Source organism: Gorilla gorilla, chromosome 15, assembly GCF_029281585.2.
Source record: "Gorilla gorilla gorilla isolate KB3781 chromosome 15, NHGRI_mGorGor1-v2.1_pri, whole genome shotgun sequence".
NCBI lineage: Eukaryota > Metazoa > Chordata > Mammalia > Primates > Hominidae > Gorilla > Gorilla gorilla.
The window spans coordinates 83,867,269-83,887,001 of record NC_073239.2 but is presented as its reverse complement, the minus strand read 5'-3'; the positions used below and the strand labels follow the sequence as shown (position 1 = coordinate 83,887,001).

The following is a 19,733-nucleotide window of genomic DNA, read 5'->3' as shown; positions in this document are numbered from 1 at the left end:
GGTGTAGGTGATTTCAACTTATCAACCAATACATTGACGCTTATTCATGGACATAAAATAACTCACTGAAAAATGAAACATGAGTCTGTGTTCCCAAAATATTTAAGTTAAAAAGAAGCAAGTCAGTATGATAAATCAGGCATACTTATAAAATACTCTGACATCAAATACATGTAACTATACAAGTTGAATTTTTCAAAGCTAATGGAAAAGACATCACCATATATTCTCCATTTCTATTTCTAATTTAGCCTACTTCTGATGATGAAGTACATTGTAGAAAAAGCCCTCAAGTTCTCTATAAATCTTAGCTGTATAATTCTTGTTAAAAATGAGAATAAAAATGTAAATTCTTTCTCAAGGAGGTGCTGCCTAATGGTGAAAGAATACTATTAAAAAATCTTAAATATATACAATAGATTTAGGATTTAAGACTGTAAATATTGTGGATGAATCTACTTTGGAGAATGACAGCTGCAACTGTAAAGGGTAGCAAGCATTTATTCACATAATTAAGTGGCTAAAAATGCACAGGAAATGCTATCACTATGTTTAAAATGGATTCCATAAGACTCAAAATATGCCCTTAAATTCAACTTAGTGAATTAAAAAAAAAAAAGACCAAATTCCCTTTCACAAACTACTTTTGCTGTGCATATGCTAATCATTCTGACCTATAATGCTTCCTGAGGTCCTCTTTCTTTCAGGGTCTCCTATATCACCCAAATATATTAGGTAACTCAATAAAGCCGATTAAATGATTTAAAGGATGAAAATTTGCATTCTCCTCCAGTAAGTCATGTTTATAAAGAGTAATGTCATGCCTTGCCTTTATCTCTCCTTTCCAAGATGTCTGAACTTGGCAAATTAATTAAATAAGCCTTACTACCAACCTGACACCATCTCTGATAGAGAAAAATGTGGCCTAAAGAGGTATCACGGCATTTTAAAGTTATGTAATAAGGTTCCAAAAACTCAAGTCTATTCTAGGAAAATCTGCCTTTACCAAATTCTTTTTTTGTGACTTAACAATAATTTGGTGAAATTTAAAATAACTCACTCATGACTATTCTGTGAACACAGGACTCAAGAATGGTGATTTTCCTACAGACTTTTTTGACCCGATTAGTAAAGACCTTTAGTTTTCAAAGCCAAAGACATTTCCTCTAGTCATATTTTAGAACAACATAGCCTGAATTCATACATTATGATTTTTTAAAAAATGGACAATATTTCAATTTGTAAAATCATTAAGGCCCCATATTTAATTTTTGCAACATTCTCTATATGCTTAATATGGCAATATCTACTCTGTAGCATGTATAGATGTTAAATAAATGCTTGCTGACTTATTATGACCTACTGGCAGTTTCAGCAAAACTGAAAGTATAAACAACCAAGGAAAAATAACAAAACAAGATCAATTTCAAGTTTTACATTTACACAGCACATCCAAACCATTATGGTCTTTTAAGCTCAGAGTATGTTTTCTAAACACATTTGGCTCTCTGACTGAATTTTCATGTAAAAAGTAAAATGCACACAGGATAACAAGATATAATTCCTCTCATACTGTACCTGAAAAATTCTGTTTTTACATTCATGATGAATTAGCTTTGTCATGACTCCCTTCCATTTTCTGAAATTTCACCAGAATGTCCCTTCTGAGGAACATAAAGGTCTAGTTTATTCAAATTTTAGAGATGGGTAAACTGGGGCAAAGAGAAATGCAATTATAGCTCACCACATCTGATTAAATCAGACACAGACCCGGCAGTAGAAATGATTACTTCTTTTAATCACAGTCAGTCACATATCTGTTTAACTTTGCTCCGCTGACTCAAAGATCTATATCTTATTTACAAGATATGAAGAAACAGAGGGTATTTAATAAGTAGCACTTAATAAATGAATAAAGAATCATTCAGAAATATCATCATTTACTAGGAAGAGGCAGCAAGAAGTAATCTAGGACTAATATCACACTATACAAAGTTAACTGAAATTTAATGATATTGGCATACATCTTTAATATAAACATTCAATTCATACACTCCTTCAACAAACAGTGATTGATGATGCTGTGGGGAAGTCCTTGTCCCAATTTCTAGAGTTTCCTCCTCCCTTTACCTTCCACTACAATGGGTACTGTAAGGAAGACTGAGCTGTCAAAGGAAGAAAACAGGATGTAGATCCCATTGCCACTAAGAATTTGTCAGGTAAAATGCCTTGAAGTAGGCTGGATTCTGTTAGAAGTTAAAGTGCATTTTCCTAAGAAATAATGTTACAATTAGTAGATAGATTCCTACATTAATCCATATATGTCCATTTAAATCTCAATTCAGTTACTAATAGTGTAATATCAGCTAATTAAGAGTTATATGAACACTAGTCTAGAAATCTAGTCACTATAAAGTTACTTTTTGTGAGGAAGTGCTTTGCCCACTTATAAACTGGTGATTGCTTGTAGTGTATGACATATAATAGAATACAAGGACAATATAATACTGATAATAAAAAACCACTATTCCTATTAGTCATCTTTGGGGTGTGTTTATGTGCATAACTAATCCAGACACTAAATGGGAAAGTGATTTTGGAGAAAAAGACAATTGAAAAACTGGAGAAGATAGTCACCTGGCAGAATGAAAAGAAAGACATTAAGTGTTCATGTATTTCATATTCTATATCCTGTACAATGACTAGGAAAAAGAAGTAAGGCAGGAATGGTACAAGTACATCAGTCAGGTTAAGTTGATAGTGGAGCTAATACTTGTTTCAATCAGGTTGTGGCTAATCACTATACATAAAACGTATTTTACTCTATGAAAAACATAACAGATAATGTATCTGAATGAGTTAGTTGAAACAAAAATAACTTTACCTTTGGACCTTTAATATAACAATAAATATTGATAATAATATAGTTAATATTTATTGAGTACTTACACATATCAGGCACTGCACCAAGTAATATTAAGCTGTTAAATACTTAAGATACCCCAAAAGGTGGTATCATTCCTATTTTACAGGAATATGAGGTGCAGAGAAGTTAACTTGCTTAAGGTCACAAAGTTAATAAGGGACAGGGTTGGGTTTCAAATCCAGGATTAGGATTCAAATCTAGCCCCAAACTTTAAACAGTATGTTAAATTGATCTTCAGTAAGTCTACTTCAACAGTACAAGAAAACCAACAAAATATTAATAACTGCCAAGCAGGAACATTTTTAGAATATGGTGAGAAGCTGATTAAATCTGATTCTTTCAGAAAAATAAAGAGGTTATTTAAAAAAAATAAAAATATGTCTCACGATCTCAAGCCCTAAAGTCACATGGTAAGCACAGGCTATTTAGAGACTCTAGGTATCCAAAAAAAAAAAAAAAAAGAAAAAAAAAAGCAACACAAAGAATTTCCAAACATGAAATTTCAAGTGCGTCTTTAAATAACAAATGACTTCAAGAAGTACTGAGCTACTTAAAAGACGGGATTACTATATCTTCCTCAATTCTGGGAGAGAATTAAGCCTTAATGCATTTATATTCATTGTGTGTAATGAATAAACTTCTGTTTTTTGAATATAGAATGGCAACATCTTTACAGGATCTTAAGAAAATAGCTACACATATTACTTCCTGTGTTCTGTGGCTTAGCTGAAGAACACTGGTTGAGAAGGAAATGCTTTGAAAGGGAAAAAAGGTGACCAGGGAAAATTGATAATTCTACTTGCCAAAGTCTAGGCTATACATTTCACCCAAATGCATGTTTGGGAGTAAAACCCAAAAGGAGCAAAAGAAAATTTACCTTGTTGCTGGTCAAGAAGATACTTATTTGAGTCTTTAAAAATTACACTAGGATTGGTGGTAAACCAAATCTGTGTAAATCCATGGAGATGAACCATAGCAATATATGACCATGAGCTGCTTCACATTTCTTAAACCTCTGTAATGTATAGAAAGCTGCCATTTTCATTATTTATTTATTTATTTATTTATTTTTGGCCAAAGCCAGGATTCTAAAGTAGACGTGGCAACAAAGTTCATTTATGTATCCGAAGTAAGGATTAGGAGATAATTCAAAAGGAGAAATAAAAAAATGACAAAATTAAATGTCACACTAAATGTCAAAGATGAAAAACAAGAAAGAGTAAAAGATAACTAGAAGATTTCTATGCAGGGAAACTTTAAGAACATTACCATTGAAAGAAGTATTTAGAAAGCAGAGCTGGACATACTGAGTTTGATATTACAAAAAGACATTCAAACAGCAGCTGGAACTATAAGTATAAATGCAGGTGAGCTGTCATTTTACTGCTATCACATTATAATATGACATTATAACATATCATATTATAATGTGCCATCATTTATTTGGGCTCTAACTAGCTATATGTCTAATTAATCTATTTAATTTGTAAATTCTCTAGAACATAGGAAAGAAAATTTAGAACATCATGATGATAAGCTAATCTGTGTATATACAAAGCTGGACTTCACATAAGTACTTTATGGACTCTCTTCATTCCTACTTCCATGAAGGAGAGGATATACATATCTCCTTTCTCTCTCAAAGATACATATAGTTTATATATTAGTTTTAAGGGAGCTTAAGAACTTTCTAAACTTGTTACACATCCATTAATATTCCCTCATCTTAAACTTTAAATTTTTCTTGCCCTGTTTTCACTGATGACCTCTTTTATCTTGTAAATGATCATTATATGAGGCAATATACAAGGATAAGCAGAAATTCGCTAGTGCCAACTACAATAGTGTGTTTTAAAAATATTTTTATTATGGAAATTTAAAAATGTATGCCCAAGTAGACAGAATTCTTCTCAGTTCTTTTTAAAGAATGCTTTAATTAGATGGATATATCAAATATCCCTGTCAAACAGAATGTAATGTGTTTTCCCATTATCTCTATGGCTTAGCTACTAATATGTATGTCAGAGAGAGAGATATATACTAATTTTATTTTTAACAAGACAATTTATATACTCCAGTTCATTTCTACAAATTTGAAAGTGAGGTAGGAATCAATAAATTTTAATAGCAGCAGTTGTAGTGTTTTCAAAAGATAGAATTCTAAGATTTCTTCACACTATCTCCAGTTTTCTAACTATAGTATACAAATGGCATAAAAATAATACATGTGAATGAAAGGGTGGAACACTGTAGATAAATATATTGAAATAAGTAATAAATCATTATTAAAGATTTTCTAAATGAGATTTTATATAGTAGAACATCTTAGGTGATTATCTCACAGTATAGAATCTTTATTTTTTGGCTACAGTTTCTTCCAGTTTAAACAGTTTGTGGTTCTGTGGTGTTTAAAAAATGTTCCTATTTTTTCTTTTGAAATAGAAAATGGTATGGTGTTTAAAGTTCATTTACTTTTCTTCTCTTCCTTTTTTCCTCTCTCCCTTCTTTTCTTGAATATGTAGACTTACTCACTGCAATTTAACTGAAACTTCTGTTTGCAAAAGCTCCAAAACTGTTAGGCAGTCCAAGTTTGTTTAGACCAGAATTGGTGTCCTAATAGTGTCTAAGAGTTCAAAGGGCAACTATTTTGCATGTTACAACTTTAAAACCATCTTTCCTTTAGGTAGCTAGAAGTTCTTAAGCATTAAATAAAAACACAATTTTCAGTCCCTGTCTAGTCAACAGGAAATAAATTATTTAGCATCTAAATGTCAAATTATCTAAATCAACCTTGCTACTGGGAAATCTAAGACATTAAAGATAAGGCTGTAAAGGGTTCAATTTGGACCAGTAAAAGCATGACAACTTGGATGTTTATTAATTTTCTTTGGTTTAGATACTGTGTTACAAATTATAATAAATTCATATCTAGTATATATTCCAGCTTCTCAAGTCAGAAGGAATTCAATTTCTGTCAGAAGAAAGTATTAATTCTGGCTTTGGTTTATACTAAGGGAATTCTGAAGCAATCTTTTCAAAGGATTTGAAAAGGGAACTCTGCTAGAACACTGCTGGAACAAAGTTGAAAATCAGTTAGAAACGTGAAAGATGAGTTCTTTTTTTTCACTTTGCTTGAAGGGATGAAAAACTGTATAATATGAGACACTGATCTCATTACATTCACAATATTTTATGTATTCTAAATGTAAAGCCAATTCCAAAGGCCAAGAAATAACTGGCAGATTATAATTAAATAAGGCATAGGAGGTAGCTCAATATTTATCAAATGACTAAATAAGAGAAAAATAACAATAAATTACATAACAATAAATTACATAACAATAAATTATATAACCATAAATGTTAGATGTCTTTCTAACATTTTCTTGAATTAAATTTTGTGTCTTATAGGTGTATCTTCACATAGTATATACCCCAAACTATGTAATCAACCTGAGCAAAGTAAATGGATGAAGTGAAAATACACACTACTAACGTTTTGTATTAATTAAAGTTTTGTATCTTATAGGTGCATCTTCTCATAATATATACCCCAAACTATATAATCAACCTGAACAAAGTAAATGGATGAAGTGAAAATACAAGACTACTACATGCTAGTCACAGAGCTAATGACTTTTAACAACTTCTTAACAGGAGAAAGCATGGTATTTAAGAAAAGACAATTTTCTGCCACTCACTTGCTAGCTTTATGATCGGCAAGATAGTTAACCTCTCTGCGTCTCAATTTCCTCATCTTTAAAATGAGGATGACATTAATATCTACCCCAAACAAGGCTGTTATGAAGATTAATTGATAATGAGATATCAAAAACAAAGCTTATTGCAAGTAAAATAATTGTGTGTATATATATATATATGTATATATATTTATTTATTTTTTTTCAAAGGGACCATAACTATGTGGAGAAATGTTTTTGCTAAATAGTATCAGCCAGCTGAGGTTATAAATCTTGTTCCTATACAACTCATGGATAGGTTCATTTTTGAGCAAGGCTTATTTTTTTCATCTAATGAATGACACAGAAGATAGTGATATGCAATTGGTAAACCAATGTGCTACATTAGGGATTGGAGACTTAATTTCTACAATAGTGAAGGTAAATGAAGATGATGATGTAGATCGAGCCATGGAAGGTTTGGCTACCTCCATAGTGATGCTATAAAATAAATACTGTACTTTGTACCAATGATCCTGTCAAGAGGTTTCCAAATGAAAAATTAAAAGCTAAGAATATTCCTTGAAATTTTAATTATTAAGGTTTACAGTCTAAAATTCTGTGAAATATTTACCAATTTAAGGCTAAAAAGAAACAATTATTTCTAGGCAGAGGATTATCACGAATATTACTTAAGGAGTTCTTCATTTTATTGGTCTTTATAGCATCATAAATTAAACATAAACAGCACCTATGGAGACCACAGAGATGTGGCATTGAGTGAAAGAGAGAAACCCTACCACGAATGACAGAAAGAGAATCACACTTCATGACAAATAAAGAAAGCCCATGTGTCACAATGAAAGAAACAAATCTAGATGAAGCCAGAGTTAAGAGCTGAGTGCCATGGTGCAAATGCCACAGCATACATAATCCCCCCAAGAAGCCAGTTCCACATTCCAACGTGAGAGCCCTCCTGCACACATGCTGTCATAGAGAAAGTAATACCCTGATGGATGCTGTAGGCTGTGATTGGAGATGATGCCAATGGTAGACTTCTTACACACTCTCATGGGAAATGGAGAATTGCCTGGATGAAGTGGCAAAAAGAAATGGGTTATATATTTTTTACACTAGCACTCATAATCTTTGGGAATTAAGAAAAGACCTATAGAAAATGTGGTGATGAGAGGATACCAACCTTCTCTTTCAAATGTCTTTGTTGATACTAAAAATAGCTCATTTGGCTTTCTTTTCTTTGCTTCTCTCTAGTGGTATGTTTCAAGAAGTTAACTCCCCAGGAAATCAGTTTTAAGAGAAAAAAATCTCACAGTTATAACTCGCAAAGTTAAAAATTGAAGAAGATAGCTGCAATTCTATTGACTCAATAAATTCAACTTTGTGAGGCTATGGGTTTGTCATGCTATTTCTTTTGGTTTTTTCTTAAAATTTGAGATCTGCAGATGGTATTCTGCCTCTGGTTCTGCATATACTACCTCGTATTTTAAATAGTACTATCTTTCAAGGGTTTTCTTTGGGATAACATTCTGAGATATTTCTGCAATCAGAATTAAGCTGATAATACTGGCCTTAATATGGTAGCTACAGTGGCCTATACAAAGTAAATACATGTAGAAATTATGTTGTAAAGAAAAGAACGAAGGTCTTAAAATTCATAGGCTACTGAAGTCCTTTTTTTTTTTTTTAAGACGAAGTCTCACTCTATCGCCCAGGCTGGAGTGCAATTGCACGATCTTGGCTCACTGCAACCTCTGCCTCCCAGGTTCAAGTGATTCCCCTTGCCTCAGCCTCTCGAGTAGCTGGGATTACAGGTGTGCGCCACCACGTCTGGCTAATTTTTTATATTTTTAGTAGAGACGGGGTTTCACCATGTTGGCCAGGCTGGTCTCAAACTCCTGGCCTCAAGTGATCCACCCATCTCGGCCTCACAAAGTGCTGGGATTACAGGTGTGAGCCACTGCACCTGGCCTGAAGTTCTTTTATTTACCTGTCATATTTCAAGGTACATACATACTCTTTCTTCTTAGCTACTCAAACAGTGCCCCTGCTTTGAAAGGAGACTTAGTGGATATTCAAAGTCTGTTAATAATATTTCAATAAATCTGCTTTTCGAAAACAAGAAAACTCATTTATTCTATAGTTTAACACAGTAAGGATAAAAAATTAAACCTCCTAAAAGACAAGGAAAATAGGCCAAATTTCATGTAAAATATTTTACTAAAAGAACATGAATCTCTTTACTGTTAATCTCTTCTAGATTACAAGAATCTTAGGAAAACATAAGTAGCAAAAAATTATTAAAGTCATCTAATGAGATTTTAAAAAAGGGATACATCTTTTATTTCATATAAAATAGATGTATATTTATTTTCTATTTAATAATCAATTTTGGATGTTTTCCTATGTCTGTGGTTAATGAGACACAACAATCACTAATTGAATACAAATCTTCAGCTATCAGACACAGACATATATAGATATACAAACTGGAATCTTGCCTTTAGCCAATTTGAGTTTAATAATAAATTACCTAATTCAAAAGAGTCATTATGGAATAAAGGTAGTCACAGCAATCAAGTTGGCTATCTGGGTTTTAGTTATTTCAATGTGATGTAGTGACTGCCAAAAAAAAAGTTGTTCAGACAACAGTGCATCATTCATAAAAATAGAGAAATTTCCCCCTAAAACAGGTGAATTTTCCCCCTTTGGTATCCTCATCCCTTTCAGGCAAGTGCAAAGTGCAAGGCAAAATAAATTAAGGCAAAAGGAAAATAAAATGAGAAAAATGCTGAGGGCGAGCATGTTATTGACCATGTAAGAAAACACGTGCAAAATATACCTCAGATACACTATAGGTAGATGAGCACGAGGGAAGCCGAGCCTGGTTTTGCAGTGGGGAAAAGAAAACACTGTTAAAGAGGAAAGGATAGCATAGTAAGGGTCACAGAGGGTTTAGATGGCTCCATCACCAACACACTTGGCCAGATAATAAAACAGCTTTATAAGCAGACACTTGAGTTTGAAAACATGTCAAGACTCAAGTTATTTGAAGGAAAACTTTGTGACAAAAAATACCTTGCTAAAAAAAATCCATGATGGAGATGACTCCCTCTGTTCAGAATCTGGTATGATCTTGCTGAGAAGATCCTCATTTAAGAAAGAAAGCAGAACGCTGGACAATTTTTCTTATGGTACTGCACTGATCTTCACTGGCTTAACACTAGTGAACTACATGGGAGGTTGTTTATAGAATAACTCTACCATACATATTCACAGTATTCATTAAAGAGGGCACCAAAACCAGTATTCTGATTCTTTTTTCCGGTTTCAACTATTCCATTTTTGGTATTACTGAACCTCTCTTTCTCCACCGAAGAAAGATGACAGTAGAAGAATCAGAAATGCACTTATTATCAGAGTTGTTCTTTAACTGTATTTCCAGTGCCAAGCACAGCAGAATGTAGTAGGTGCTCAATAAATGCTTATTTAATGAATGAAAATACAAATCCCTTTTCTTCTATTCTTAGAAAACTGAACTTATGAAATAACATTCAGGAATTTTAAAGCTTACGATCAGAAAGAGTTGTGCGAAAAAGTATCATTGCCACTTATTGCTTTGAGGCACTTTCTACAATATAATGGCAATAGCAACACTATAAAAATATAAAAACTTAAACACACAACTCTTCAACAGACTTAACCTTTATTAGAATGATTCACAGAATTTTTGGAACAGCTATTTTATCACTGATTTTTAAAAATAGCTATTTTGTACTTACAACAATGTTTAACCTTTATGATGCTGAACTGATAATGTTCTTCCCTGTTCTTATTTTCTACGTTGTCACACTGCCATGTTCAATTCTGTGTACTCTTTTCTCGTTAGGTTGTCTCACAATGCCATGTAAGATGAAGTTGTTAAGTATGTATTCTCTATTTACAAATACTGCAGGAAGTATCAAAACACAAAAGGTACGGTGGGGAAATGAAGGTACTGGAGAAGGTGACAGTAGAAGAATCACAAATGCACTTATTATCTAAGATTTGTTCTTTAACTGTATTTCCAGTGCCACGCATAGCAGAATGTAGTAGGTACTCAATATATGTTTATTTAATAAATGAATATACAAACCCTTTTTCTTCTATCTTAAAAAACTGAACTGATGAAATAATGCTCAGAATTTTTAAAACTATCACAAAGATTTGTGCTAAAAAGTATCATAGCCACTTATTGCTTAGAGGTACTTTTGAAAATATGGTAAATTCTATACATGTTCAGAAATTACACATTTTTCAGCCATGCACATATCTGAATTTCTTTAGCCAAATGCTAGTTTTAAGAAAATCTTGCTGTGTATGTTTGCTCTGTGTCTATATCTATGCCCATAAAACTGAAATACTTTATCTTTCAAAACAGTTTGAGAGTCTTGTCATTGTTAAAATTTACTCAGTTCTCTATTTTCTATTGCTAGGAAAATTTACTTGAGATATTTTATTAGTACTTTATCTTTGAATTAAAGTCAGTTCCGAGGAGGGCAATTCTATGGTGCACATTAAACATCCCAGAAATGGGTCACTTCCATTCTAAATAATGTCTTAGGCCACTGCAGGTGATTTTATTAATATCATGAGATTTTTTTTTGTTTAAAGCACAGGATAAGATAGATTTTTCTTTTTCTTTTTTTGAGACAGTTTTACTCAGTTGCCCAGGCTGGAGTGCAATGGCGTGATCTCGGCTCACTGCAACTTCCGCCTCCCGGGTTCAAGCAATTCTCTCGCTTCAGCCTTCCGAGTAAGTGGGAATACTGGCACCCACCATCATGCCCGGCTAATTTTTGTATTTTTAGTAGAGATGGGGTTTCACCATGTTGGCCAGGCTGGTCTTGAACTCCTGACCTCAGGTGACCCACTCGCCTCGGCCTCCCAAAGTGCTGGAATTACAGGCGTGAGCCACTGCGCTTGGCCATTATTTCTTATTTTTAAAACTGAAACCTTAGAATTGAACTAACTACATTAAGAGAATAACAATAAGTGAAAAGTAGTAAAATTACTCAAAATTAGTCCAAAGACATAATCCTAAAATTGACTTACTGTTATCTTCATCATTATTGTAGTCTGGTCATATTTATAAGACATCATCTACCAAGATACTCAGATGTTACATAATTATTATAAATGAAATAGTAAATAAATGAATATTAATATAAGTAAATGCCAAAATGCCAAACAAGGAAGGCTCAAACAATGTTCTACATAAAAGAATCAAGAGACACTCAAATTTGCTTAAAGTAAGTAGAGTTTACAAACTGTTTGCTCACCTAAGGACTATTAAATATTTACTTATCTAGGGACAAATGTTTCATCTGTTCTTCCCCACTCAAAGTTAGCTGATTCGATTCAAATACCATTTAGATTTTTAAGGTATGATATATTACTTGATCATGTCAGTGTATCTTTTCCAGTTGTATAAAATTTCCCATAGAAGGTATATGATTTTAGGTGAGGCAAAACAGGGCATTTAGCAAAAATCAAAAGTTCATCATGGTCTTCAGGGGAAATATCTTTGTTAAGACGAAATGAAGTAAAAAATAGAAAAATGCAATGTGTGAAATGAAAATACTCTAAAAACATATTTTATATAACATTTAAGACAGCAATAATGAGATTTATCTTTGTACTCTGAAAACCCAGAAATGAGCCTCCAATAAAAGAGAAATTTATAATCTATATTCTATCCACATTAGAGTTCCACATTTGAAGACTTTGTGTGTATGTGTGTGTGTAGAGGGGGAAATCTATGTGAAGAGAGAGAGAGAATAGCTAGAGAAGACAATAAAAAAGAAGAGAATAAAAATGTAAAGGTAGACAATTTGAGATCAACCTTTCCAAACATGCTTCCTTGTAGAATAATCTGAAACCATCCTCAGAAAAATGAGCAGGCTTCTTTTCTCAAGCTCTAAAATGAAGAAATTTCACAAACTCCATTATAAACATTCCTATGTCAACGTTATTTTGACACACTAACCAGTTACAGCAGGACTCAGCAAACATTTCTGTTTAAATAGAGAGTAAATATTTTAGACTGTATGAGACATATAATCTGTGTTTCAACTATCCAACTCTGCTGTTGTGTAAGTAACTGCAGGTTATGTGCAAATGAATGAGCATGGTTATAATTTAATAAAACATTATTTTTAAACACTGAAATTTGAATCTCATATAATTTTCACATGCCATAAAATGTTCTTCTTTTTATGTTTTTCCACAATTTATAAATGCAAAACTCATTCTTAACTTGTGGGCCTATAAAAAAACAGGATTTGCTGATCTCTGAGTTATCGCATTAACTCAATAAAAATAAAAGTACAAAACCCCCCTAAAGACAATAGGTATCTATTTATCAAAAATATAAGAAAGTAGTTCAGAGCTAAGGCTGCAATGAAAATACTCATCTTTAAAGATCTATAAAATCACAGTTACCCAATTCATTATTTATATTAGCACTATTTCATACTATCCCATATTGGCATTCAGGAAATTAATTGTTAAACATTTAAAAATCATGGTTCAAAAGATCATTACTTTCTAACTTGATTCAGGTATTTTTCTTAACACTTATTAAAAAGGTAGTCTTATTTTGGGTGACAACTCCTCCCTTGACTTTTCTCACTTTAAATACCATCCTTTAATTTTTGTTAGTATAGTTAAGTACTTATAGATAATTGCCATATTCCTTCCATTTCATCACTTTCCATCTTAGTTTCACTTATATGCCAATAATCTGTCTTCATGAACCATATTCCTTTTTGTTTATCATAGCCCTTAAAAAAATCACACTTGCTCAGCCAAAACCTATCTACACGTATTTGTAGCTGAATAGAAATTTAATATCATAATACATAAACTAAGTATTCAGATGAAAATACAAAATTGTGGCATATGAGTATTTTCATTCCTTTCCTTTCTTTTCTTTTAACTACCTTTATTTCATGAACATTTATCTACTTTTTTCCTGAATATCTTAATATTTAGGCTCTCTTTGGCCCCACTGCTCGTCAAGTAATCAAATTCTTTGTAAATTTACCTTGATTTATATTCTGTAAAGAAAGTATTACTTTGGATTATCTTATTCTATGTTTTTCTTTTCTTTTCTTTTTTTTTTTTTTTGAGACAGGGTCTCACTCTGTTGCCCAGGCTGGAGTGCAGCAGAGCAATCCTGGCTCACTGCAACCTCCACTTCCTGGGTTCAAATCATTCTTGTGCCTCAGCCTCCCAAGTAGCTGGGATTATAGGCATATGCCACCACGCCTGGCTAATTTTTTGTATTTTTAGTAGACAGGAGGTTTTTCCCTTGGTCTCAAGTGATCAGCCCGCAAGTAGGGAGGATACTACTTGCCTTTAAATTTTTTTTTTGCTATACTGGACAGTTAATAGGATCCTTAGACTGATACACTTCATATTTAATATTTTTAGAAACAAGGTAATCAGAACAAAGTGTTTCTCAGTGAGGCTTCCCAAAGTGCTGGGTTACAGGCATGAGCCACCGTCCCCTGCCTTATCCTGTATTTTTCAGTTCTCAACATTGTCTTCACTGGCCTTCAAGCCTGTGCATTACTTTTAATATTCTTCTTACTAGATTCATCCATTTGACTAAATGGAAAATTAATTTTTCCTCTATGTGGTTTTATTCTTCAGTTACTATTACTATCAGCACATCACCAATCTAAGGATTTGTAGTAATTTTTGTAGTCATTAAGGTAGTAAAATTCTGCTTAGGTACAAGATGATGATTTTATTATTACTAAAATTACTAAAAGCGCACTTAAAGTTCAGAATACTTCTGCTTTGAATGATATAGAGAAAAAGATGATGCATTTTTAAGTTAAAAATCAATAATCTAATACATCCCATTTTATGAATCAATGTTGAATAAATAATACATTTTAATATGAGAAATAAACATTATTCAAAACATTGTATCTTAGAATATTCTATTTTATATTGTTGATTACATTATCCTTAATCAATAATGGTACAGGGCTCTTCCCTTTCTAAAAAATAACATATTGTCTACATCATCCAATTCAAGCATTAATGACTTAATTAAATCCTTATCTCACACTTCTGAATGATGTCAAACCTTCTATATTAAATATTTAATTTTAAAATATTTTAATTTTTATTTATTAGCAAATTAAACTATTAGCAAATTAAATCTTCATCCTGCACTTCTGAATGATATCTTAAATTCTCCATAAAATAAAATATTTAATTGAATTTTTTAAAATTTAATTTAACTATTAAATAATATATTAGACTTTATGGGCCACATAATCTGTGTTTCATCTATTCAACTCTGCTGTTATGTAAAAGTAACTGTAGGTTATGTACATAAGAGTCTGAGTTAAGTCCGTTAATTCAGAACAAATGTGCTTAGTTGCCAGATTATCTATGATGATACTCTAATAGTAATTATTTTCCTTGAAAATTGAAATTGAATCATCAAGGCTGTAACCCTCAGATCCAGCTCATAATCTGTAATCATGCTGACATAACTAAGGGTAGAAGACACGACCAACAGAAAAATCTCCAAATGAAGTCTCATGAGAAGATCCTCAGAAAATTATACAATTGTATAAGGAACATGGTTCTGACTCTTTCATCTGACTGAAATCTTCACCAGCATTTTAATGAAGTAAAAGACACCTCATATACTTGTTGATATGGTTTGGCTCTGCGTCTCCACCCAAATCTCATCTCGAATTGTAATCTCCACATGTCAAGGGAGGAACCTGGTGGAAGGTGATAGGATCATGGAGGTAGTTTTCTCCATGCTGTTCTTGTAAATGGTGAGGGAGTCCTCACTAGATCTGATGGTTTTAAAAGTGGCAGTTTTCCCTGTGCTCTCTCCCCTCCTGCCGCCATATACAACGCACCTTGTTTCCCCTTCACCTTCCGCCATGATTGTAAGTTTCCTGAGGCCTCTCAAACCATCTGGAACTGTGAGTCAACTGGACCTTTTTTCTTTATAAATTACCCAGTCTCAGGTAGTATCTTTATGGCAATGTGGAAATGGACTAATACACTTGTTCTTGTGTGTGTACACCTACAATAAATTTTCATGAAACAAAATCATCACCGAATGCCAATTTACTTCATTTTAGAAACAAAACCTGTCTAATATAGTCTATGGTTCTGAGAGTAACTTTTTCTTTTTAGCATCAATTTTTAATATTCAAGGCACTTTAAGGTATACTTGGGTAGTAGGAATTAAAGGGTAAGGAGAGAAACTGAAAATTCAGCTAAGCAATTGATTTGCATGTTTCCTTAGCTGAACTCTCTAGAGAGGATACTACTTGCCTTTGGATAGTTTTTTTTTTTTTTCTATATTGGACAGTTAACAGGATCCTTAGACTGATACACCTTATATTTAACATTTTTAGAAACAAGGTAATCAGAACAAAGTGTTTCTCAGTGAAATAAAATGAGATTAATCATTATACAGTAGTACAGGTGTTGAAAAAGGAAATTAAATAATGGCATGAGATAACCTAATTTTTAAGGCATCAAATTTTAAATTTGATGTTGGTCTCTTACTAACTCATTACCATACAGAAATCAGCAAGTCTCAACTTTTTGGTCTCAGTTTCATTGAAAAGAAAAATTACTTCTCATGATTGATTAGGAAAGAGCACAAGACTAAAATACATACATTAAAATATTTTTATGGGTTTCTAGAATAATTAGGTATGTCCAGACTGATTTAATCATAAAATCCATACTAATCTTTTTTTTTTTTTAAAAAATGATAAAATAGATTTTGGGGAGTGATTATGGATGGTTTTCAAAATTCTATAAGAATATGTGCAGAAAACAAAGAGTAGCTCAAAGGAAGAAGTAGAGATATGAGACACGTGTATTAATTCCTTCTGTTTAGTTATTAGAATTAACAACTTATTAATAAAAATCACTTTGTATTTCAATAATCAGAAATTTAGTGTAGAGATACACATGACTATGTGTGGTATACAATTAAAAACAAGCTGAGAAATAAGATAATTATCATATCCCTAACTTTAATTCTACTTTTTGTAACAAAACTATTATAGCTGTGTGAATTAAATGAATGGTAATAAACTTGTGAGAAGTAAATCGGATACCAGGATTCACAGGAACTTTTTTAGAAACCCCAGAAATGAAAGCCATAAATTACTATAGTAATTTAGTTTTTCTTCTGCTACATTTATACCAAAACCAATTTAGAGATTTTTCTTGGAAATCTTGATAGTCTGAACTATCTGTCACAAAAAATACTATTATGAATTCTGACTATATGATGTATGTACAGGATTGAGTGGATACAAGGTACTGTCCTCCTTCAATGGTTGTCTTGGGTATATTAGACTTTAGCTCAAGTATTTATAAGATGCTACGTGAAGGTGTTCCTGGTGAAGGTACTTACTGCTAATTTTCTTATTTTTAAACAAAATGACATCCATTTATTCTAAAAGAGTCTGAGTTAAGTCTATTAACTCAGAACAAATGTGTCTACTTGCCAGATTACCTATGATACCCTAACACTGATTATTTTCCTTGAAAATTGAAATTGTACCATCAAGGATATACCCCTCACATCCAGCTCATAATTTATTATTCTGCTGACATAACTAACAAGGGGTAGAAGACATGACCAATAGAAAAATCTCCAAATGAAGTCTCATGACAAGATCCTCAAAAAAGTATACAATTGTATAAGAAATAGTGATTTTTGAAAAGAAAGATTTTATTTTGCACTGGGGCCAAAATATTATTAAGTCAACAGCAATGTTAGTCAGTGTGGCTTTAGGGTCCTCTACCCTGCTAATTTAATCTTTATTTCATAAATGGGAGCATGGAGCCGCAGCTAGAAAAGAAAGAAAGAGGGGGAAAAGAGACAGAAAGGAAAAAGATGGAGATGAGAGGACAAACCAATCAGATTTGGAGTTACCAGTCAGCAGAAGTTTAGGGAAAAAAAAATCACCAAGTGAAATCGTACATTTACTCTGAGAGAGTATCCTTTCACATTGCCTTCTAGGTGATCTCTGAGCTCCTCCAGCTTTCGATGGAGCTACATGTAAACATCAGAAAATGAATTGAAAAAGCAACTTGTTCTCTTTTCGGTTTTCCTTTTTCCTTTTAAAAATAAGATCATAGCATTATACATTTCTCACTGCCTTTGGCAAACATTTCAAAACATCAAAGGTCTTTCTATAACGTAAGAATGCATGCTCAACAAACCCGTGACTAGGAAGTCAACATTTTATTTTGATTAATTACAGCGTCTTTTCTCCCCAAAGCATTAGAGAAAATAAATACTATAACCATCCTTATAAATCCCCTAGAGATTCACTTTGACATTTTCTATTTTGTAGAAACATGGAGTAAAGATATTTAAATATTATGAAATTTGACTTTCTTTCCCAAACACACTTTTTGATTCAAGACTGCATCCATATTAATATAAACTGATTTAATTATAAAATGTATTTTGTTCTTAAACATATATATGTGTATATACATACTCATATTGTATATACACTTAAAAACAATAAACATACATTTATAACTTGAAGTTCTTCCTATACATCCAGAAGTTGAACTCGGAGATAACTGCACACACGCGCACTCGCACATAAAATCCAGTTTACAGTACATGGTGCTACAGTTATGGATGCCATTTTTATCTTTATTTCACCTTCAGTAATTTTCAAAAAGTCATGTCGTTCTGTACCTTCTCACCTGATTTTGAGTCATAATCCATAGTTTAAACCATTAATGGATTTATCTTCCTTTAAAGACAAAGATAAAATATGATACCTCACAGATAGACAGTGAGGAATGCTACTGATATATCATCAGGATACATAAACTCACATTTTTCTGACTGAATAATCTTAAACACCTAGTTTTTGAAATAGGCACACTATTAACACTTCCCATCCCCTCTGCTTATCCTTGGTGAAATAACATTTTAATAAAATAGCTATCCACTATAAAGCAGTGTTAGAGAACAGAGAGGATGGCTTTTCTGAAATAAAGGACACAAACATACAAACACACCTTCATCCATGTGCACTCATGTGCGTGCGCACACACAAATAAATAAACAATAACAAAAAAGTAAAGCTAAGAAGGCAGAAGAGGCAAGGAGAGGAAAGAGTGCAGAAATTAGTATTTCATAAATTGCAAAATGGAAATAAATTGGAGGTGTGCAAAATTTTGAAATGATTGAATATTAGGCCTCAAGGTAGTCATTAAATTTTAGGACATCCCAGTGCATTGAATTTTCTAGCATTTTGATTAATTTAACAGTTACTATTGCTGTTAGGGCAAATGAGATTGAGATAGAAGAAAATAATTAATTTTGTGAGGTAATTCTTCTGCATATTTTTAGAATTCAGCAAATTTTCTAACTTGCATTTAAGGTGGCAGCATTAAATGTGATTGGTCTGTGTTTCATAAGAGTGATAACTTATTTACCTTTTCATTATGATTAAATGTTTGAGTACTGAGTGCCCAAGGCATATTGAGCAAATAAATATTTAGCAACTAGCAAACAAGATGATCAAATTAGAAATCTTTCAATTGTATATTAGCAGATTATATACACAAATGGACAAACATTTAGGTATGTATCTGGTTCTGTTGATTGTTGTGTCAGTTTTTTGAAATTTAAAAAATAAAACAGAGGGGATTAAGAGGGCATAACTACTATCAGCTATATGTGGGCCCATTATACTACATGACATAAAATTTCTTTCTATTTCTTAAGATTATGTGTATTGAATACATATTGTTAACTCATGATAACTTTTCTCTGAAATGAACTATAAATGGTGATGATACCAAAATAACATTAAAATTATTTTTTTACAAAAAAAAGTTAAAAGTGGAGATAATATTCTGAAAATAAATGTTAGTTCTCTGTGTAACAGGAACTTAACACACAGTGACATCAATCAGAGGAACGGTTTATTCTAGAACCCCAAATTATAGGCACCTGTAATGAGGCAGTTGCCCTTTCTGTTGTTTGTGGTGCCATTCAAAGCTAGTTATTTGGCAGCTTG

The 19,733-nt window shown here is 32.4% G+C and overlaps 1 protein-coding gene across 15 annotated transcripts in view; it reads right to left on the bottom strand.

The window, feature by feature from the left end:
* GPHN (gephyrin) overlaps positions 1-19,733 on the bottom strand; it is a 674,811-nt gene that overhangs the window by 183,230 nt on the left and 471,848 nt on the right. For 4 of the 15 annotated variants that reach the window (XM_055362127.2, XM_055362131.2, XM_055362129.2 and 1 more), the window contains one exon: positions 17,663-17,734. The exons of the other annotated variants lie outside the window; for them this stretch is intronic. In XM_055362127.2, coding sequence (XP_055218102.1) covers positions 17,663-17,734 — 72 coding nt within the window. The remainder of the gene's footprint in view (positions 1-17,662; positions 17,735-19,733) is intronic. 15 annotated transcript variants of the gene reach the window in all.